We start from the raw sequence: 22,723 nt of genomic DNA on the forward strand, positions 1-22,723 counted from the left end.
CATTTTATGGGCAAATATTACAAACGAATCGCTCACAAATATTCGCCGCAATTATTACAGGTTTATCTGGAATGGCAGATTTATCTTCCGGATCGGCAAGCTCTAGCAGAACAAAATAATAAACTGAAACTCTAATAATTGCTTCGAATTAGACAAGCTTTGAACTTTCAGTCCAATTACTTGGCACGAACAGTTTCCACTTATTATATTCTCGCAAACGGTACTAATTGTTTCAATAATAATTGAACCAGGTTGGGAACTCGTAGAAATATATGAAAAGTTAATTAGCTGAAAAAATACTGCGGACGAAATCAAAGCGCAAAAGAACCAAAATGTGGTTACTTCTAAAGCAGCGTAGATAAAGCAATATCTGAATGGGAAAGTAAGATGCATTAAAAGCTTTATGTTACGAATGTAACTAAACGAAGTTTCGTTTGAGATATTTTATTAAATTAGTACATAAAGCACGAAACATCTTCCACTTTTCTGCGAAATGGTTTAACCATGCATACGTTACTTGGAACAATAGAAAATTTGTATGTAGGTTTTATTTATTTCAAACAATTAACCTTGTTACAGTTTTCCATAAGAAAGCTTGTGTTAAGATTTGGTTCAAGTTTTAGTCGTTAACAAAGTTTGTATTTAAGGAAATAATTAATATTACGGGGAACACTTGAGTCTGACAAAGGCACACAGTGGAATAACTTAAATCCCAAGCTTGTTAAAATGTTTGCTTGTATGTATTAGTTAAGCAGATATGCAGACATTGTGTTGCAAAACGTTACTTTTACACTTTCTAAAATCAAACAATTGATCTTTTCCTAAAAGTTGGTGTAATTTATTTACAATTTTAATATTATTAAATAAGCGCGACTTAATGCAAAAATCCAATTCCTTCATTTTTTCCTTAGAAACTTTCACAGGAAATTGATTTAAAATATTTGCATTTTCGAAGAGGTTTTTACGTAATTAGATTTTATTAAATTATAAGAGAAAAAGTCTAATGCAATAATGTGCAGACTGTTCAAAAATCTTTAAACGTACTCAATATTGTTTCCAATAAAATTAAACAAAAAGAAATAAATTTTGCTTGCAATGTGTGCATATAATTTATAATCAACCATATTTTCATTTACATTTTATGGCAGTTTTAATATAGTTTGGAGGATAGAAGATTTTAGTTGCATAAATTTCCATTGTTTATAATTATTATCTGTAAAAATAAAAATGTTGTTATTACTAGAAGATATTTGTGGATTCCTCAAAATAAATTCGTAAACATTTTTTTCAAGCAACGCTTTTATTAATTATTACATCCTAAAAAATGCATTAGTGAAATTATTATAGGTACATATTCGCAGAGTAATTAACAAATGTAAACAAGGTCTACCATGCACACAATTATTCAAACCTACGTAAATGGTTTACTAAATTAAAATAATTGAATTCGTTAGTCTAACGACAATACAGTATTGTATCATCGGATAATTAAAAGTTCAGATAAAATTTAAATAAAAAAATGTGTCACCTATAAGTTTTTCAAAACTTTGAAAATGCTAGTGAATAAGTAAATCACTTTTTTTATAATTACCTGTATTCTGTGAGCTTGTATTCCAATTCAGTAGTTAAAAATCACTTCTGATTTGAATATAGGGTAATAGACACTCGAATAAAATTTCCCTTGCAAATTCAATCGGTCTACTGACGCTCAACGTTATCTTATCTTCAATCATAATCTTTTTTGATCAACATTTTATATGGATTCCAACTACTTATTTCGCTTTAACTTACTTTGAATACAAAGTTAGTCATTGATAAAAATTCAAAACTTTCTTGTACATGTCTGAATTTATACATTTGTAAAGTGCGCTTTTGAACTACTACCATCCCAAGTTTCCATCTACAAAACTTTTTATTTTCATTTTTCTCCAATAAATTCATGTGATGGAAATTTAATTGAAATTTGTTCTATAAAGTAAAAAAACGAACCACTCCCAAACTAATTAAACGTAAATAAAATTTGATTCGGGGCCAATCTATTGGGGAAATCAAATTTTCAAACAGAAGCATTGGCAATTAGCAGTTACCGCCAGTACTTAAACGTTTCGGTTTGAGCAAATCAACTGAAACGCCTTACTCCCGGAGAGCCCAAACATTTTCCATGCGAAAAGGGCAAACTGGGGAAACTTTGATTGTGCTTTTGAGATTACGTGTCCGACAGAAAAAAACGGAAATTACGGGAAAACTCAAACTACTTTTAATGTTGGGATTTTTATTTACCCAGTTTGAACAACGATGAACTTTTTCTCAACATTTCTTGAACACTTCTTTACTTCGAACACTGTGTAGAACTTCGTTTTAAACAATGATACTCAGCGTTTTAAGGAAAGTTCGGTAATGATGCATGGTGCAACCACCTCAAGAAGCCAATCAATGAAAAATAAAAAATAAAAAACGGCCCGTGTGAAAGTATCACATCGGGTTGTTTACCAAAATACTGAAAAACTTTTCGAATTGTCGCAAAAGCTCCGCCACCGCGCCTACTTCTTAGGCTGTCCCGCATACACTGAATTCGAACTGGATGCATCGTGGACTTATACAAGGATAACGCGCGCATGTGTACAGGACGAAGGAAGCGTGTTTTGCAGGATTATCGTTGGTTATCAAATAACAACAAATTTGCCACTTGCTTATCATCATCTGGAAGTCTAATCCACCACCGCGCGTGCTTATCCATTTGCTGTAGTTATATTTGATGTTAAATTTATATTGCCACAGCGCGTTGCGTCGCGACGCCGCCGATTCTGATTCAAATTGAATAAAAACAACCACCAAATTGAATTGTCAAGCCCAACAATACATAAACTGGCTAGGTGGCTCGGTGCAAAATTATTCCAGTTGAAAGAGTGCGGAAAAAACAGACTTAGGGAAATGCGAGTTATGAGCTTTTTAGCACACTCTCTTATGCTTCCAGATTTTGCACCAATACGCACAAAGGAAATATTTATTTTGTTTCTAATAAATTTATTTAGTAGGTGAATCAACTTTATTTTAATCACATATTAACAACAAAAGATATCACGAAACGTTACAGAAAATTTGTTGAAAAGTTGTTTTGAAGTTAGTCTTCTGAAAACATATTGTATTTGTATAAATCTACCAACTGTAATTATTTTTTGGACGCAGTAAAATACACTCCATTCTCCAATGTGTCGGTGCTTTATTATTAATAAAATATCAGAATGTGCCATTTTCATAACGTAATATGATAAATTCATGATTAATGTGGAGCATGTGTAATTTAATTACATGAAATTTCCATTAGATCAATTAGTTTATACGAGAGATATAAAAATTAATTGGTTCGCTTACCTTTTCAAATATTAAATTTTAATAATGTACCGGCTATTGCTTATAATTATGTATTAAAAAAATGATTAATAAAAAAAATATAATTTAAAGCCGGGCGAAAATACTTTGGAAAATATATGTTCGGTCTGTTACAAGTTTGCAAAAGCTTTCGCTAAACCATAAGTATTTTTTGCTACTTTTCAGAACGCAATAATCTAAACTAATTCACTGTTGTTACATGAGAATGTTTTGTAAAAATTTGCTGTGGTTAAAGCACATTATCAGACTTTGTACACCTGAACATACAAAACGTTTACGCTAAATTTATTAGACGTGTGTTTTAGTGGAAACAAACATATTTTGAGTTTGTGATGTACCTAAAGGCAACACTGTTAGAGATTAGATTAAATATCAAACAGTGCAGGCGAATTAAAAGACTAGGGTTTAGCAGGAATAGCTTTTTATCATCAGAAAATAAATGAAGTACCTACACACACCTTCCTGATTAACAGGTTAAATATTCAGCATTCAGCTGCAAATATTGCCTACAGGCCAATTGTCGATCAACGTTTGATAGTGTACAGGCTGTAGCGTAAGCTGGTACGCAAATGTAAATGTTAATGTCCAGTACATCACATGAATAATATTAGGGCAATGTTCACTCTTTAATTGATTTGCGTGAAAACTTTGTTAAAGTTTTAGTTAACTATTAAATTGGTTAAATTGGTAACAGCAAACTCTCAATTTTTTTGTTTAAAAATAACAGTTTTTAATTAATTCCATTCAGTGCACATGATTATATTAGAAATTGTCTAATCTGACCACTGCTTCTGCAAAGTCAATGCAACTAATTGTACAATACAGCACAATTAGTATTATTTATCTCGGATAAAAGATGTTGTTCACCTTTTGCTCTCTAATTTACTGTAGGTACCCAGATATGGCAACTTTAATACTAAGCTTGTTATGACATGATTTAGTGCATTTTGTGTTTGTTTAGTCATTAATATCATTATCATGAAACATGTTCTAACACCTAATTGAGTGGGTAAATTTAATAAACCGTATCAAAATCGATGTTCTTCTGGGGAGCAAAATGAGCCAATGTATTTTTTGAGTGCAGTCTATCTGAACGTAAATAAATTTATGATCTGAAAGTTTTCTCATCGCAGCCTTAATTTTGTTTGTTTGAATAGAGTAACAATGAACATTGCCTCCAGACTTTTGAATCTCAATCATTTCAGCACAAGATATGATGAAATGTAAATAATAAAGCTTCAATCGCAGTTTCTTGCAAAAAACGGGCGAAAAATCTTTTGAGTACGCTAAGCTGGTTATTTTCTTTGATGTATGGTAAGGTTGACGTCGTTTGTGTTGTCTTGCGATGAAACACTGAGTTACAGTGTTATGATTTCATAATGTGGTAAATGTTTTTGTCAGTAGTTGGGAATATTAATTTTAGCTGACGCTTGAGAATTGTTTTCCACGACAAATCCTGAGGGCGTATCATATTTGACACTCCATTTATGATAATTATTCCCCCATTTAACACAGTATTATGTGACAGCAGTTCCTTCACCCTTAGATTTTTCTTGTGTTGTTGGGAAAACCTATTCTCCCCCAAGCTTCTGCTTTAATTTGTTTTCCAAGAGGCCTGACATAAATTTTGTATCTACTATTCGGCTCTCGTCGTTCTTGCACCTTCCTTCTACTCTCTAATTTTATTTTTCGTTGCAATTTCGTTACATCAAATTATGCTCACATTTTAATATCGACCGAAAATGTAATTACGTGCCGTTTTTTATCCTTATAATTAAAATATAAACCCCTCAAACTAACTAGAACGCACATCGGTGTGACCGATCGATTTTCCGCTCTTCAAATGGGTGATAAAAGACGACTTCATTGTTTGCGTAATTGCGGATATTTTGGCCACAAGCTAGTAAAAGTGAAGGTAGCAAATTTCGTTTTATTAGTTTTAAATGAAAAAGTTTTTTAATTTTGTAAATGGCCGACATTTAGAAATTTGATGTAAAAGTTCGTTAAAGCCCTGGAGCTGAAAAAAACTGTGTCAACGTGTAATGAAGATTAATTTTTGGTAATGTGATTAATTGGGTGTTACTGGTGTAGGTATCAAATTAACTAAAGCGTCTCGACCAATCATCACGTCGTTCCTTGTAACAATCAAATTAATTATTCTCGCATCTCAATTAAATAAACAATGTGTGCGTCTGTAACCGCACTCTATAACCCTCTATAGTTACCTTAATTACAAAAGGGTTACAATACGAACTTTCTTCATCTCTCTCACTCTAAATTAAATTAATGCCACTCTCTAATACCTGAAGAGGTTCGCTTTTCTCAGCAGTTAACGTCAACTTAGTGACATCTTTGTGAAACCTGGAAATTGCTTCTAAATGACGCAAGTTTCAAATCCTTTTCCTGCATTTCGAACATATCAGGACACCGAGGAAAATAAGAAAAGTAATCGATGAATCTTTCATCCCCTCGTGTTCGATGAGAAATTGATGATAATTTAATTACTACTCAGTGCACTCGTTGAGTACACAATTTTACTATGACACAATTAACGAAATTTTTTAAAGACAGTTTCAAAAACTTTTCCAAGTAAAGTAATTTTAAAAAGCATCTACTGACGAAAAACTAGTTAAAAAAAATTGATTACGTCTTCGACTATGAGCTGATTTTATTAGATTTGGTATTAGAAATTGTTCTCTAATTTTTATGATTTTTCCAAATTGATTTTTTGCTTGTCTTCAACGGGAGCGTAGTAGCATAATTAAATTGCTCCCGGAGTGACGTGCAAATCTAATCATACTACATTCACTAATCTAAACACATCGCAGTCACTATTGGATAAAACCGAGGCTTTTAATACAACTTCAATGGAATTATTCCGATTAATTACGGCACTATTTGAGTGAGAAGGTGTGCTTCAATCTTTAATCACATTTTCATGCCTGATTAAACGTTAACCGCTTGATTTGGGTTAAATTCCACTTATCAACCCCAACATTTCATTCTAAACGGCCAACTCTCAACTAAACGGTACCTAAATTATAGCACATGTCTGAATTTGACATAAATATGGGATCTGGGACGCGACGAAAAAATATTCTGCGGGTAACATCCAAAATAATGTGATTTTTTCGACCCTACATATTTTCGTTTGATAAAAATATGCGTACATTTATCTGGTCCCCTTTAAAAAATACTAAGCTGATGCGCAAACCCAGCTGAGATATATGGACGACTGATTTCCTCATTGTAATACAGGCAAATATTTGCATTATAATTGGAGAGGATATAGTCTAGCACATATGTGTGTCAATAGTACTTAGTTTAAGCCGTAGAGATGTTTACTTATTTCCTAGTTCAATTTATAAAGGAACAAATTATTAACCCTTTACATAACTTTACAGACGGAATCGATCCGTCTTTCTGGTTCAATTATTAGTAAGATATAAAATGTTAGTAGGACCAGAATTTTAGGCAGAATCCTAGAAATTTCTATAAAATATAAATATAAACACACAAAACAACCGAAAAAATTATTATTCAAAGTTATCGGTTTTAAAATATCAACAGTCTTGTCTAAATAGGTTTAAAATTACAATGAAAATAATTGTCATACAAAAAATTTGGTAACATCTCTTGACATCTGTAACATATTCTGATTTTTCCCAATTTTGCCTCTGATCAAATTTACTTCATAAAAGAATATATAAATTCAGATTAATTAATAAAAACTGCTGATTCTATTATTAGGTATGTCTCTAATAAAAGTTATTAGACCAAATAAGCAATAAACATTGATGACAATAACATTTTCGCTAGAAGTACTTTTCTGGATCGTTTATTAAAAGATGAAGATTGACATATTACAATTCCTTTGAAGAAGTAAAAGTGATATATTATATTTTTTTGTTGTAGCTAAATTTGTAGGATTCTATCTTGTTTTTTAAGACGCCTAATGTCTTGGTCTAGAAGTTAAATTTTATATCCTACTGTGTTTTTAACTAGAAATGAGTTCGAAAATAAATAAATTACAATCTGTTTGAATACGAGTACCTATACGTGTTAGTATATTAACTACTATAAAAATTTAAATAAATTTTGTTAATATTTTTCTGTCCCCTGTCGTTTAAAGTTTGTTGCTTTATAAATTAGGTAAAGACACTAGTAGGGATTAGCACAGTTGCAAATGAAACTGTTTACCGCTTTAAGTTATTTTAATTATTTTTGCGAGTGGAGTTTCTAAAAATATGCTCTTTAAACGCGGCGGGTATTTGAGCGTCGCGACGGCGACGCCTGCGCCAGGATAATCGATTCGGCGTCGTCGTTTCTGATACACACTATTTGGTCGCTATCATGAAAATGTCAATTCCTTGTCACAAATATCGCAAAATAGATAAAGAAAATGTCAGATAGTAACTCGCCCTGTTACTGGGTAAGTTTCGTTGACGATTATCAATGTCTCGTTCTGTTAATAAATTCGTTTTGTTTCTTAGAACATGACTCGATCTTTGTTGAATTGAATGTCTGTGTAATCGTAAATGTGGGGATGTGGTACTGTTTTCGTCTCTCTATCATAATAATGCTCTTGTCATGATAATACGTTGTGAAATTCAATTACGAGCTTTTGCAATATTAAGCTTCAAGTTTAACGAACCTGAACTGCACCTTTTAATTATTATTATCTGTGGCAATAATCGATATTTTTTATGGTCTGCCGGCACACAAAATACTGCCAGAGGACCTCCAGTTGGAGGACTGGTCACGAACCATCGTTTTAATTAAACAAGAATAGTCACATAAATATTTACCCTGACAATCAGTAGCGGCTCAATTTTTGATAAACGAACCATTGCTCTTGTTTCTGAATACCACGCTCAAATATTTACCCGTTTTCAGCTGAGAAAATGGGCATTTTCGACACGAAGCTGCGTTTCTTGACAAGAAACCGACCGCTAACAAGTACACATATCGAATTTTTTTATACAACCGTTTGAAATTAGTTTAGAACTCCCTCAACATAATGGGAAGCACTTCATCCAAATTCAAAAAATATCTCCAACACGGCGATGAGTTTGCAGCGATGCAAATTTACCAAAGTTCCCCGGAACTCCGCAAAAACCTGGACCCTAATTTAAGTTACGGCGAAAACCACAACCACAACACTGCTCTACATTACGCTGCCAAACACGGTATGTCCATTACCACAACCTATGCCAAAATGACCCGTCCTCATTCAAGGTATGAAGCATCTACTGAGGACGTTTCTAAACGATTTGGGAGGCAATCCGAACAAGAAAAACGGCTTAAACGAATCGGTTCTACACAGCGCTTGCCAGCTCAACCAAACCAAAAGTTTCAGCGCACAAGAGAGAAGAGCTGCATGTGTCCAACTGCTCCTCTATTGGAAAGGAGGGCCGCTAGCCAACGGAGGCCGAGAAAGGGTTGATTTAAGCTCGCAAGATAAGGAGGGCAATACGGCCCTGCACTGGGCCGCCTCCACCGGCCTCAAGCGCTGTGTCGAACTCTTACTAGCACATGGAGCTCCCCTTTTTATCGAAAACAACGATAAATTAACTCCGTGCGATTTAGCAATGAGGGGGTCCCATCACGACATTGCTAGACTGCTAGAAAGCCGGATGGTTTTTGTAAGTCTTTAAAAAATATTTGTCTGAAATTAAGAAGTTTATGAACAGGCTGATAATGCTGATTTGGTGAACGAAGACGAGATAATTACAGAACAAGAGGAAGTTTACAGTGGACTTAGAAGTCAAGATCTACAAGAAGCTAAAGACCAGTTGCTTGTTGATACGTCCGATATGCTTAAAATCCCATTATTTACAGCCGAGGCTCTTTTGCGAAATAATGGTAAGATTTTTTGGGATCTCTCAGTAGGTTTTTTATGATTCGTAATTAGAATGGTCCCGTGAGCTTCTTCTTGAAAAGTGGATGAAAGATCCGGTTGAATGTTGCCAAATCGCTGGTGTTCAAGCTCCTTCTTCCGTTCTCAAACATGCAGGTTCCTTAGAATCCAGTATTTCAGCAGAAACTAACGACGAGAATGAAATAATGGTAGCTTTGTCGTTCTGACTGCGACTTATTAACAGAGTTGTTCCAGTGTGAGATTTGTTTGTCGACAATATCAAACTGGGAGCAACCAGTTAAAATGTCCTGTAAGCACTCCTTTTGTAAAACTTGCTGGGAAAGCTACCTCACAACCAAAATTCAGGATGGCGATGCCCATCACATCCTCTGTCCAGCTTATCAGTGTCACATCTTAGTTCCCGTTGAACTTATCGAGAAGTTAGTAAGTCCCGACATGGCGCGGAGATATCTCCAGTTCGACATAAAGGTAACTGATTCGAATCGCTCCCTAGCAGTTGTAATAATTCGGTAGGCCTTTGTCGAGAGCAATAAAAGCATCAAATGGTGTCCCATCGCCGGTTGCGGCCGAGCGGTCCGGTTACCGGAAGCGGAACAAACCGGAAACCGGGTTAACAATAAATCAGCTCCGATAACCTCGCACGCGGTGGACTGCGGAAACGCGCATTTTTTCTGTTGGGAGTGCTTGGGCGAAGCACATGCACCTTGCGGATGTAAACAATGGCAAGAGTGGCAGATCAAAATCGCCGAAATTAAACCGGAAGAGCTTAAAGCTTCGTGCAGCGGAAGCGAAGATGCCGCCAACTGCCTCTGGCTTGTCACCAACTCGAAACCCTGTCCAAACTGCAAAAGTCCAATCCAAAAAAACGAAGGCTGTAACCACATGAAGTGTTCCAAAGTAATGCGAATATCAATTCACGCGATGTAATTACTACTAATGATTTTTAGTGCAAATTCGACTTTTGTTGGGTGTGTCAAGAATCGTGGAAGAGACACAGTTCCGCGACCGGGGGCTATTTCCGCTGTAACCGCTTCGAGGCCGTTCATAAGGCCGACGAAAAGCAAGGAAATTTAATTTCCGAAGCGCTAGACAGAAATAATCAAATGCAAGAAATGTCTCGTTTTTTACATTTTTATACGCGCTTTAGAAACCACGAAAACAGCCAGAAGCTCGAAGAACCGCTCCTAACCAGCGTTCGGCAAAAAAGGGAAGTGCTCGCCAGCAGTCTCGGATTAAAAAGCACCGAAGGTATTATATTACACCTTGTCGCCACCCACATACTTATCACCTTCTTTCTAAGATTTCGGGGAGAAAGGAACTAAATTCATCGAAGACGGTGTGCGGGAATTATTAAAAGCCCGGAGAGTTTTATGCGGTTCTTACGTTTACGGTTATTACCTGGAAGACGACGGCTATAACAAAACCATCTTTGAATTTATGCAGGTAATATTAAAACTTAAAAGTTTTTTATATTCACTAATAAGTAGAACGAGTTGGAGGAAGTGACCGAAAAGTTGAGCGAAATGATAGCGCGCCCCTACTTGCGCACACCGAAAGCCGTGATTGTGCAAACCACAGCCCTGGCGAGGCGAAAAAGGCACGAATTCGTGAGGGCAGTGGCGCAAGGGCTGATCCCGCCGGAAACGCCGCCCTCTCAAAGAAAACGCAAGCGAAAATATCTCGACGTAAGCAGCGAATTTTTCAGCTATTGTTCCTGCATACGATTATTTCAGACTGATTTAACGCAAACAAGCGCCTGGTTGCGTGACTGTGAATGGCCTGAATACGATTCAGACGAGGATAATGAAGTAAGTTTCAAACAATTTTCTGGAGGCTCTCCAAACTCCAAAGAGCATCAATGCGGCTTTTTGTGCAGCAGACACGGATGTGGCCGTAAGTGTTTTCACAGCTTTTTTTTAATTAATTGTTTCGTAACTCAGGGTCTGATTACAACATGGAGCTGATAATAGCTCTCGAGATGTCTAGACTTCAGATGATTGAAGATAGGATGAAACAAGCACAAGCCAATGCAATCACGCCCGATCCCAGCTCGAGTATTTCGAATAATAGCAACGAAAGTGCCGATGATCAGCTCAAATTGGCTATTCAGCTCAGTTTGCAGGAGTCGGGGGCGGCGGAAGAGACGGTTCAGAGCCAACCGTATCAAAAGAGCAGTGCGGACTGGACGGTTGATTACTTCCTCAAGTCTTTAGCGAACCACAAAATTGATCTGAAGAGTCTCGATGTTAACAAACTTGGCACGGAGACTGACAGGGAGTTGTTCTTTCGGCCTTGTAACGGGAATGAAGATGGAAGGTTCCAAATTTCTGATATTCACGAAAAAGGTTTTGCGTTTGAAGATGTTGATGATTATGATGATGCGGACGTTGGTCTGAAACGCTCACACTCGACTGGAGATCTCTGTGTCCGAAGAAGTGGGAGAGGAACAAGGGTTCGGATGAATGGAGATGAACCTCGTTACCACTTGGATTCAGACCATAGCAGTCAGCATGATGATAAACCGGAAGATCTGGCCCGGAAAATTCTAGCTTTGCCTTCCACCTCCGTGCGTACTAAACAATTTCTTTTGCTTCATCATACTTACCCAGAGGAAGAGTCGTATCAAGGGCAAAGCTCGATCGAAGATACTACGACTTCGGATTCGATAAACGCCGACATGGAAGTTTGTGGTATTTTGAGTTCGGTGACCGATGAAGACATTGGTAAAAGTTACAACGAGGAAGAAGAAATAAAGAAGACTGAAATGACAAAAATAGTCGAATGTAAGAAACAAACCCACAATCCTTTCGCCTCTCTGAAGGCGAAATTGTGTTCAGCACACCTGCCTAAAACTAGTTACTTGACGCGGATTGCAGTGAACAAAAGCATAGGACTTCTCAGTAGTGATCATAAAGTAAAAAAGAACTGTGATATCCTCAAAGATGACCGATGCAAGAGCGAAAAGCACAGCCCCAAAAGCATAAAACATCAGAAGTGTTGCCGCGGCGGTAGTTTCTCCAAGTCCACGGGATTCCTGTTGGAAGACCAGCGGAAAAGTTGCAACTTGCGGATAAAAATCTGCAACAGTCCCGACTCCAAGTGCCGCAAAGGCCACACTCTGGAGACGGACAGTTCGAACGAGTACGAATCCGAGACTGGCATCCCCAAGTCACCCACGTTGTTCATATCGGGAGTGTCCATCTCCCGAACGCCAGAACCAAAATCACCCGGGATGATCCTAATAGCGGGTGGTAGACAATCGAGGTCGTCTAGTTTAAGTGTACCTGTGCCTCTAACTTCGTGTTCTTTAAACATTTCTAGTACTAGTCTTAACAATACTCTACCACCGGAACCGTTCACGCCATCTCTGGTCCGTTCGACAACCCCAGCCAATTCACGCTCGAATATCCCCAGTCCCTCGAACTCGAGTCCCAAAAAAGAAGCCAATGCCAAATCGAAGAGCGCCAGCGAGCCGGAACGCGAGAGGGAAATGTTCAGGTTTCCCAAGTCTTCGACGGACGGTGCTTTGAGCTCGGTCTTGCACATTCAAGAATCGAATTTAAGTTCGGACGACTTCCACGAAGCGCTATTCCTGCTGGAACGGTCTCCCAAAACGAGAGACTCAAAACGGCGAAAGAAATCCAAGAAGAATAAAGAGAAAGATGATAAAAAGGAGGACGTTAGCTCCGTATTGTAACTACGTAAGACTGTTTCGTTGTTATTGTTGTTAAAAACGTATCGAAATGCGTTTTTGTGATAAGTAGCCATGTAAGTTTTTGTGCTAAATTTTAAGTGACCAACATCCATTGGGCGATTGCTGCAGTTAACTAACCTATTTACACAATATACTTTGATCTTCAAAACCTCAACATTTTGCAAAAATATTAATTTTTAAACAATTTAAAGAGGCTAAGCAGCTTAAACATACACACATTGTAAAGTGGTCTGAATTATTGTGCTAGAAAGTTTTTCTTGCCCAAATTGTATGAAACAGAAATTTTTTATTTCACAAAACCTATTCGAGTTATGGTGCCATAACATGTATAAAACGAACAGTCATCAGTTTCCCTGTAATGTGAACACAAGTTTGGGAAAAGTGGCTGTAAATTATTAATAAACTTAAAAATATTGTGTAATACTAAAAATATTGTAAATACTGATGTATAAATTTGTATTAATAGCAAAACATCTCATTCTTTAAAAATTCTTACTAAAGATAAAGGTAATGAGAGATATCATGAAAGTACACGATTTTGATTACGATTGAGACAACAAAATTAAACTCCAAACCTTTTCTAACTAAATGTGATATTTTCTGAATAAATCAGTTTTCTGATTATGGTTTTGCTTGGCCTCTTGTCCTGCCACATGTTCTGTGTGTTTTATAATGTTTTAGGAAAATCATATCACTGAAAATTTGTTAACGAAATTATTGTCGTTTGGCGAGACTTTTGTAATATTTTTTGTAGAAGATTTTTATAAAATTTTATATAAGCACACATTTCTTCGTTTCTTCTTTTCGAAACTTTAGGCCTAAAATTTATTTTCGACTGAATAAGAATATAGTATTAAAATTCATAGTGATATTTTCACTTGTAAAGGTAAATAACTTTATACTCGTTATTTTTTAATTAATTTAAGTGAAGTAAATGTGAGTATCCTCAAACTTGCCAGATTCTAGATTAAACAATACGTTAAGGCAAACACTGAAAGTAATGAGAAATATATACCCCCGTTTTAGACTGATTTTCTTATTTATGTAAAAATATTTAAAGGAAATAGTTTTTTAAAGTGGATTTATTTTTGATTCGTAATATTATTAACCAACTGTCTTTGCATTTATATGTGCGCACAATATACCTACCTATACCTACTTTGGTTCTTATATAACATTGCCAATTAATCTGAAAATATTAAACATCAATAAATTCATGCACGAATTTTTTCCATCTATTGTCAACGAAATTGAGATTTTAATTATTTCTTTTGATTCAGCCGACTTTAAAGATTGGACAATAGATCCTCAACCGAATGAAAGCTTAATTCAAGCTGTCAAAAAAATGTTTTGTTCGCTGTTTATTCGTGTTTGATATTTTCCTAATGAAATGAGACATGTAGAATATAAAAATGTAATGTTGAATGTTCTGTACCTATAACAGTAGCCGTTAGAAGATGAAACTTGTACTGATTGTGATTTTTTTAGCAGATAATAAATAAACCATTTCTGAAACGTTTTATTTTTTGGTTTATTGTACAAGCTCTTGTTTTTTATTTAGTACAATGTAAACGTTTTCAAGTACATTTAACTTCTTAGAAATCTTACCAATATCTAATAAAATATTTAAACAACGAAGGCAAATTGTTTAAATATTTCTGAACATTTTTCACACATAAATCGCTGTGGTAAGCCACAGCTGTTCTAATCGAACGAAACGATTGTTTAGAATTACACAATATGTTGCGTTCACAACATCAAAACTACAAGCTAGGACTAGTACGATGAAAAATAAATTACAAAAAACGTATAAAGCTCAGTTCAAATACTTTGGCAATAATCTTCTAGTTTTAATCGTTGGTCTTCACCTATAATAAATTAAGTAACTTTACATTGGGGCAACTCAGCGATTTTTATACAAAAATTGAACACAAACAACCCAACATTATTTACAAAGCCGTTGGTCGTTTTATTTTAAACAATCATTTCTATGGGCCAGCCATAAGAAACATTTTGGACCCAAACTAACGAAATACTTATCTAATCTCATGCAACTGCAACCATTAAATAGTCGGTGGTAACATTTATACACGAAAGCTTTTATTACAATGTATTGTTCGTATGATTGCCAATCGATATTTCGACACTGATTTTATTGAAATGATTACAGCCTATACATGTACAATATTTTTTACAAAACACTTAACATTAATAAATGTACGACCAGCGCAATAAAAAATATATCTAAAACACAGGTAAAAAATAAGAGGTATGGAACTTAGACAAACAACCAATGCCTGGCCCTGAACCTACTCACGAGTTTACTCCGCCGAACCTCTTCGTGTTCTTCAATCGGAGTGATACTAATGGCAAGTTTCTGAATTTTGACGATTATTTAGTGTTTGAGTTAAAAAATACGTACCTCCTTAAAAGTTCCTTCGGTTTTAATTAACTGTAACACTGCAACAAGTGGTATCATGATGATGGACGAGAGAGCTAAAGACCACCCGACCCATTCAGCCCATTTGGGGTAAAAATAATCGTTATATTTGAGAGGCTGGGGGTTGAGTAATCCAAACAACACCACCATCTGTAATTATTCAGTTGAGAAACGTGTTTATTTAACTAACAAGAAACCAACAATTATGAAAGTTGGACTAACAAATTTCCAACAAATTCGCCAATAAAGACCTGGCCTTGTCCCAATCATTGCTTCCACGTCTTGAGTGAATCGATCCAAACCGTAGAACCACGAAACCGCAATTGCTTCAAAAAGGGCCGAACATAGGAGTGAAATCCCAGCGGAATAAGTGTCAAATAAATTGAAAGTGTAAATACCGCCCTAGAAAAAAATTTCAAAACAAAAAATTTTTGTTGTAAGAGTCATACAGGTGTGACGTTGATAAGAGCAACAGAAAATGAGACGATAATCACCCCGAGAGTGAAAATTTCCCTCGAATGTTTACGTGATTTGAAGAAATTTGAGTATTCGTCCATTAGTCCAGTGATGACACACTCCAAACCGCCCATCTGAGAAAAATTCGTCAGTTTTGCTGGTTTCAGTAAATTTTTACTCACAGCTGAGTCAAGTCCAAGCATTATTAGCATGAAAAAGAAAAGCATTGACCAAAAATGCGAGCCTGGTAGAGTGGCGACTGCTTCAGGATACACCTGAAAAACGAGTCCGGGTCCTGAAATTGTGTTTAGTTTAGATTTTGTCAAAATCGGGTTTTACTGGTTCACCTTCGGTGGCAACTGTGCTAATATGGACCCCTTGTTTATACGACATAAATCCCAAATAGGTGAATATCACAAATCCGGAGAAGAAGCTTGTGAAGCAATTCACGGCTGTTGTGACTATGCAGTCCCTGAAATTTCAGTTTCAGTTAAGCTCGTTCGTTATTGAGGATTTGGATTTTACCTGAAACAGTTGTTGTGGAACGTGTTGTAACTAGCATAAGAGAGATGCACGCCGAATCCTGCTCCGACTGAATAGAATATTTGTACAGCGGCGTCGACCCAAACCTGCGAAAATTTCAATTCCGAGATTGGAAACGTAGAAAGCCGGTTTTTAAGAAATTAAAACGTTCCGCAATACCTGAGTTTCCCGAAGTTTTGATAATTCCGGCTTGAGATAATAGGAAATACCCATCGCGGCTCCTGGTAACATCAGCCCCCGAATTAAAAGAATCGTAAGAACTACGTAGGGCATTGTTGCCGTGACCCACACAACTTTTCCTGTAAATAATCCGAGTGTGTTTTCTGCTCATTTATTTACCAGTCAGTACCTGAGGACTTTACCCCTTTAAAAAGAGAAATGTAAAGCATCACATACACAATCATCAAGCACAAGACTAGCTGCCATTTCGGGTATCCCATCTCGTGCAAGCCATCGCTCCACTGCATTTCTAATACCGCTCGGCTGAAAACCACCCCTTTGAAACAACACTGTTTGCAATAAATGAATTAAATATTGTTTACTGAAAAAATTCAGAAGCTGGTGTATGTCGATTGGTAGGAGTTGTGTCGTTAAAGACTGGAGGTCTCGTCGTAACGTTTGAAGCACCTGGAAGCATGCTTTCCCAACATTTTTCCGTATTCCATGTGTTGTTGCAATGGAGCCAGGGCAAGTCGGGCGAAAAACTCGTCCCCAAAAAGTACAAAGCCCATGCTGTTGGTAATGAAATGAATTGTCTGGTGCACGATTTTGAGCGTAATTCACTTACCTATTATTACATTATAATAAAATGAAACGTAAAATGCGACTAGGACGGCACAAAATCCAACACCTGTCCCCACAAAAAGACAAAATTAGTTTAGTCTAGCCTACGGAGGACTATTACTTAGGAGACGATTTTTTTTTAATGTAAATTTTTTTAAAGAAAAATGTTTAAAAAAATTTGTAGCGAATTAAATTTTCTTTAATAAAGTTTTCAAGACCATATTTCTATCGTCAACGGATTAGGCCCCAGAGACGCTGAAGCGACGACGGTCAAGTAATGGAAAGTTAATTTACCTAAACTGTAGAAGTTAGAAAAATGTTGTCGCGGATTTTTTATAGGAAATTTAATTCTCTACGATTTTGTTCCTTATATATTTTTTTGTATTTTCAACCGTTTTCCCAGCGTTTTGATAAATATACGCTGTGAGCAAAGTATTAGCGCATAGAATTTTCAATTTGCGTTCCACCTTATATTTTTGCAAACGCTGTGAACACGTTTGAAGATATAAAAAGTGTAAGGAACAAAGTTGAAGAAAATTAATTTTTCTACAAAAAAATCTGCAACACCATATTTCTGTCTGTCGTATTTACAGCGTTTTGAAAAAAATATGAGGAAGAAGGCAGGTAAAAGTTTGAATTTTTTTAAATACAGTTTACGGTAAAATTTTTGCATTATGTTTATGTCTTACTATTTAAAATTTTATGCTCTATGTGCCTGTATTTTTTTTGTTTGCTATGTGTTAACCGTTAACAAGTACAATCATTTTTTTCATATATATTGCTCTGAAAACTTAGACCTTTAGATTAAACCGTATTCGTAGTTTAACCATAAAAATATTACATTTTCATTTTAATTTTTATTTGTGGCAAAACAAAGTAAAAAATGGACTCAAGATACGTAAGTAAAAATTTAAAACACGTAGTTTTCTCGAAATTTAGATAATATGCGCGTAAAGTACTATGTATTATTTTAATCCATAAAAATTTATTTTTGAATTAACACTTTGGGGGTCTTTTGCTCCCTTTTTATCAAATTTCATTCATGCTATTACGTAGTCGCATCATGAAAGCGCATGTAAATTGAATGAGCCTCGTATTAGTATTTTCCATTCTTTCATTCTACTTACTATTGATTGACTTTCTTTAACAACCAAATTTAAATGTTCATTTTTCAGTGAAAAATTATAAAATTGTCACGACGTTTTCACTCTTACTTACTTCATTAATAAGTTTCTGACAATCAATATTAAACGCACTTGGTGAAGAATGAAGTTAAATTGTGAGAAAAACTTGTTTTTAAGCGTATTATTCCTTTTATTTCTGTATACTTGTACCAGGTACAACACTTACTGCATCAAAAAACTATTCGTGAAATGATTTATGTGAAAGCAATAACGCTCTCATGAATTTATAGATAAATCATTAGGTAGGTTGCATATTGCTCCCTAAAGATTCCCTTAAAGGGAAACAACCAAATACCCACATTTAAAACGAATTTTTAATTCGAACCCTTCCACTTGAGATTTCGCCAATTCAATTCTGTTATCTTTGTATAAACAGGATGATTAAGAAAATAGACGAAACTTTATAATTAGATTTTCTTAACATACGTCACTGATTCTGAATTGATTCCGCTTCAAACGAATACCTCACAGACTTCCAGGAAATTGCTAAATTATTGTGGTGTCAAAAGTACGTAACAAATTTGTATACCAATTCGGTAAAAGAGCGTCAATATTGATTTAGTTAACAAAACATTAGAATATACTTACTCGTTTCACGTTAACACATTTTAATTGATACTTTGTGAGAAAATATCTTTATGCTGCTGTTAAATCTCACCTTTGAAAAGGGGGCATATCCTCCATAAACTGATAGGTCCTTGCCTGTTAAATTGTCCCAGGATGAGTTCCATGTAGAACAAAGGGACGGCTCCAAAGACCAGCATTAAAGTATAGGGAACTAAAAACGCTCCTGCAAACGAATTTTAATGACCTCACACAAAACGCTCCATAAAAGCAATCATAAATCGACCTAATGAGGAGCCAGTGTTATATTGCCTACCTCCCCCATTCTTATAACAAAGATACGGAAATCTCCACACGTTGGCCAGATCGACTGCAAATCCGATGATGGACAGTAAAAAATCAGCACTGGAGCCCCAAGTCTCCCTGGCATCGTCCGGGACCGTGGGCGAGTCTGGATCGACTTCGCCCGCTTGACTAGAACTAGTGGAAAGTACAAAGGATTCGTACCCTTTTTCGTCTTCTTCGAGCTGTACATGAAGATCTTCTGCGCGAGAGTTACTTTGTAAATGATCGCAAAACACAGAGAAAACTTACTTTTTCTTAACGTGCAAGTAAGTACTAAATTTGTCGCCTGGTTCGAGTGTTGCTTCGTCGGTTTCGCTCTACCTGAAAATCGAATTAAAAATCATTGATTTTGAAATAAATTTTACACATAAAAGTGTGCAAGCAAAAATATCGGCGGGTTGATAAAAATAAAAAGTATTGAATCGCTCCATTATAATCTAATTTCAGATGAAAGAGGAAATATGTTTAGTTGTAGCTTCTGGTCGATACATTTTACATTTTATGATGCTTTTAAAAGACAGGTAGAGCCTGGTAAATTTAAATCTTATGCAGATTTTTCCAGGACGCAAAATTAATTTCGCAACACTTGGAAAAAGTTGGTGGACGCGAACCGCAAATGTGGGAAAAATTTTCTGGAAAACGTTCAATAGTTGACAGCATAGCATCTGAATTCCAAGAATCCCATTTAATTATTGGTTCAAACCGGAAGAATTTCTTAATTATCAACTTCCTTTCGGGGCGACTCGGTTTCGTACCTTTTCAGCGTGATGTCATTATTTCATTTTTCAAGAGTTTAAAAGCTCGGCGATATTATTCGCTAGACCAATACTGTGGTAGCGGTCGCTTCACAATTAATAAAGCCACTATTGTGGCTGTTTCTCTCTTCGACAAATTTATACTCATTAAACAGCTTTTTGGCATCAAAAGACGTAAAAATTAATAAATTGCAACAATTCGAAAGCTTCAACTAGTAACTGGTAAAAAAACAAAAACAAAAATGAAAAGATGTGAAAACTAAGCTAATTAAAACTAATCTAAAGCTTGGACGTTTCGCGTAAAATAACAAAATTGTACGCGTTTGTTGTATTATTTCGCGGAAGTCGGGTTCACTGTTCCGGACATCTAATCTAGCCAATCAGCAGTACGTTCCTTTTTCAGGAGCGGCAAATGAGTCAGTTTATTGTAGATTTTCGTCCCGAAATAATTTCGGCGAAACTAATACCCTTTTCATCCACCACGAGGCATTTCCTTTTTTTAACAAATCTCTGAAAGCCCTTTGTCGAATGATAATAAATCGAGACAGTTATATTTTTATACTCAAAGTCATTTAGTAGTACGGTGGAGGAAAGAAACCGTTTGTGATTCCAGTCCGCTCCTTGTTGTTGATACAACAAATACTGAAAACGTTTGAAGTTAAAAGCAATTTCTCATCATCGGGATTTTGAGTGTGTCTTTTGCATTGCCGTTTTCGCCTTTGATTTTGATTAGCTGCCACCTGTAAGGGGCTTTGGGACGATATATTTGTTTTATAGTATAATTAGACGACTTTGAAACTTTGGCTGGATATGAGTGCAACTTCAGCCACAATCAAATTTTAATTGTAAATAAATACCGGTCTAACTGTTAGCTGCTGTTGTCAAGCTCGGAAGCCTGTATCTAATTAGGCTATTTACATTGTGTGAGAATCCACTATTATGTAATTTCGACAGACTCAACTTTAATAGAATTATTTCACCAGCCCGAGCACAAATTTTGCAAATATTTTTTATCTCGATTAACACCTAATTTACAAATTTACAAAATTGATTTGTCTATATTTACATTTATTTATTAAACTGCAAGCAAATTGCCTAATATTTTATTACAAGCTAAACTGCTAAGATCAAACAGGTGTGTAGCTCCTCGACTTTTTTCTCCTGAAGATTGTAAAGAATTATATTTTTGCTCAACGACTTGTAAACTCCTCTTTGTAATTCGACTTTTTATTGGAAATATCGCAATTTTTTAATATAAAAATATTTTTTGCAAAACATGCAATTTTACAAACCGTATACGATTAAAATAATTGTTAATAATATAATTACTACATATTTACCTATAAATTCAGTAAAAATAATTGTAAATTATCTGTATATTTACACCAGAAGTTGCTAACTAAGAAAATACCTAGTCTATTTTTTAAAAACACAAAATATTACTGTTTAAAAATTGTGCGCACAAACATAATAATAATCATAGCTAATAAGGGTGGCAATGTGTTATTTGCACACGCTTTCGTTATGGCCTTATTCATCCACATGTCTGGATCTGGAATACGAGTAAAGTTATTTGATCCTAGATTCTTGCATATTTCTTTACGAAATTATGGAATTCCAATTTTATTCTTAATGGCTTCAGATTAGAGAATAAAGAATACGACAAAATATTGCTTTAATAAGTAGGTAAATACATAATTGCCTAGCAATACCCAAAAAAAAAACTAAACAAAATCTGGACGGTGCAAAAATTACGTATCATTGTTCAATTTACAACTATTTTAGAAATAATTAGAAAAACTGCCAGCTTACGTATTTTTACTCTTGAAAAAATATTAAATTTTCTCGACCTCAGTTAATTAAAATCTTCGTATTTGAAGATTGGGAAGGCGTTTCAGGAAAGCCAAGGGCAAGCGACGTCTTTTTGTTGAGGAAAATAAAATTACTGTTGGTGGAATTGTTATAAACTAATAAGGTATTTCAAACAAAAATCGGATTTGAATAAAAATGCTATAAATTGTAAACGTCGAATAGGAGGCGTTTAATTTCTTTGTTGTATGGGAATATTTTAGTAGTATAAGCGAGCAATTAGTGCTAATGAGGTCATTATCTAATGACCGCTGCAACTTTCTCTTAATGACCGCTACACTTTCTGTCAGATTAATTATTGTTATTAATTAATGAATTAATTAAAAGTTGTAATAAATTAAACAAAATTTATTAAAATAAGCATTTATTCAAAATTATAGTATATACATATGAAATTATGCATCTTCCACGCCGCTTTCGTCGCTTGATATCCGATCGTCATCAGATTCTTGGAATATGGCGATTCTTCTCGTTGAGTAATAGGGTTTTTTTTTTGACGCCCCAGATTATGCCTCACAGGGCAGTTTACGTTGGCCCTGTGTAGCATCTCCGTGGAACACCGTGTGCATCGCAGAATCATGCTGTTATGCACATGAGCGCATCATACTTTCCGCTCTCTTCTCGCACACCATTTACATCAGATCTTCTGGTCCTCTAGAACTTGATTTCTTATCCTCCTCCTCCTTATTCGCAGCCGTTGCTCCCTATTTGCGTATAACACAATCCATTGTTCCTCTTAAATGTAAAATAATTATTATTATTATTATGAGAAACATGTTATAAAATTTGTAACTTACC

The 22,723-nt window shown here is 35.5% G+C and overlaps 3 protein-coding genes across 7 annotated transcripts in view; 1 reads left to right on the forward strand and 2 right to left on the reverse strand.

Annotated features, from left to right (window-relative positions):
- Positions 1–2,572, reverse strand: part of LOC664242 (hypothetical protein) — a 49,603-nt gene extending 47,031 nt beyond the window's left edge. For 3 of the 4 annotated variants that reach the window (XM_015982150.2, XM_008197665.3, XM_008197664.3), the window contains exon 1: positions 2,281–2,572. The gene's annotated coding sequence lies outside the window, so the exon portion shown is untranslated. Of the gene's footprint in view, positions 1–1,591; positions 1,614–2,280 lie in introns of those variants that run through there. The other variant, XM_064355445.1, reaches the window with a different exon arrangement.
- Positions 2,573–7,701: 5,129 nt separating this feature from the next.
- Positions 7,702–14,508, forward strand: LOC664247 (ankyrin repeat and IBR domain-containing protein 1). The gene is made up of 12 exons (XM_015982111.2): positions 7,702–7,822; positions 8,287–8,579; positions 8,629–9,035; positions 9,084–9,255; positions 9,305–9,459; positions 9,506–9,739; positions 9,785–10,168; positions 10,219–10,519; positions 10,572–10,714; positions 10,759–10,956; positions 11,005–11,164; positions 11,212–14,508. Exons 2-12 carry the CDS (start codon positions 8,411–8,413, stop codon positions 12,966–12,968), a joined length of 4,080 nt encoding a protein of 1,359 aa, XP_015837597.1. The 5' UTR covers positions 7,702–7,822; positions 8,287–8,410; the 3' UTR covers positions 12,969–14,508.
- LOC664252 (sodium-dependent noradrenaline transporter) overlaps positions 14,493–22,723 on the reverse strand; it is a 28,316-nt gene continuing 20,085 nt past the window's right edge. For both annotated transcript variants that reach the window (XM_970263.4, XM_008197667.3), the window contains exons 2-15: positions 19,551–19,622; positions 19,273–19,500; positions 19,051–19,182; positions 17,213–17,275; positions 16,968–17,157; positions 16,775–16,908; positions 16,585–16,724; positions 16,408–16,511; positions 16,230–16,354; positions 16,065–16,177; positions 15,876–16,016; positions 15,628–15,828; positions 15,409–15,576; positions 14,493–15,363 (exon numbers count right to left, since the gene is read on the reverse strand). In XM_970263.4, the coding sequence (XP_975356.1) occupies positions 15,265–15,363; positions 15,409–15,576; positions 15,628–15,828; positions 15,876–16,016; positions 16,065–16,177; positions 16,230–16,354; positions 16,408–16,511; positions 16,585–16,724; positions 16,775–16,908; positions 16,968–17,157; positions 17,213–17,275; positions 19,051–19,182; positions 19,273–19,500; positions 19,551–19,622 (1,910 nt within the window). In that variant the 3' untranslated portion in view covers positions 14,493–15,264. The remainder of the gene's footprint in view (positions 15,364–15,408; positions 15,577–15,627; positions 15,829–15,875; positions 16,017–16,064; positions 16,178–16,229; positions 16,355–16,407; positions 16,512–16,584; positions 16,725–16,774; positions 16,909–16,967; positions 17,158–17,212; positions 17,276–19,050; positions 19,183–19,272; positions 19,501–19,550; positions 19,623–22,723) is intronic.

This window comes from Tribolium castaneum, chromosome 3, assembly GCF_031307605.1.
Source record: "Tribolium castaneum strain GA2 chromosome 3, icTriCast1.1, whole genome shotgun sequence".
In the NCBI taxonomy this organism is placed as follows: domain Eukaryota; kingdom Metazoa; phylum Arthropoda; class Insecta; order Coleoptera; family Tenebrionidae; genus Tribolium; species Tribolium castaneum.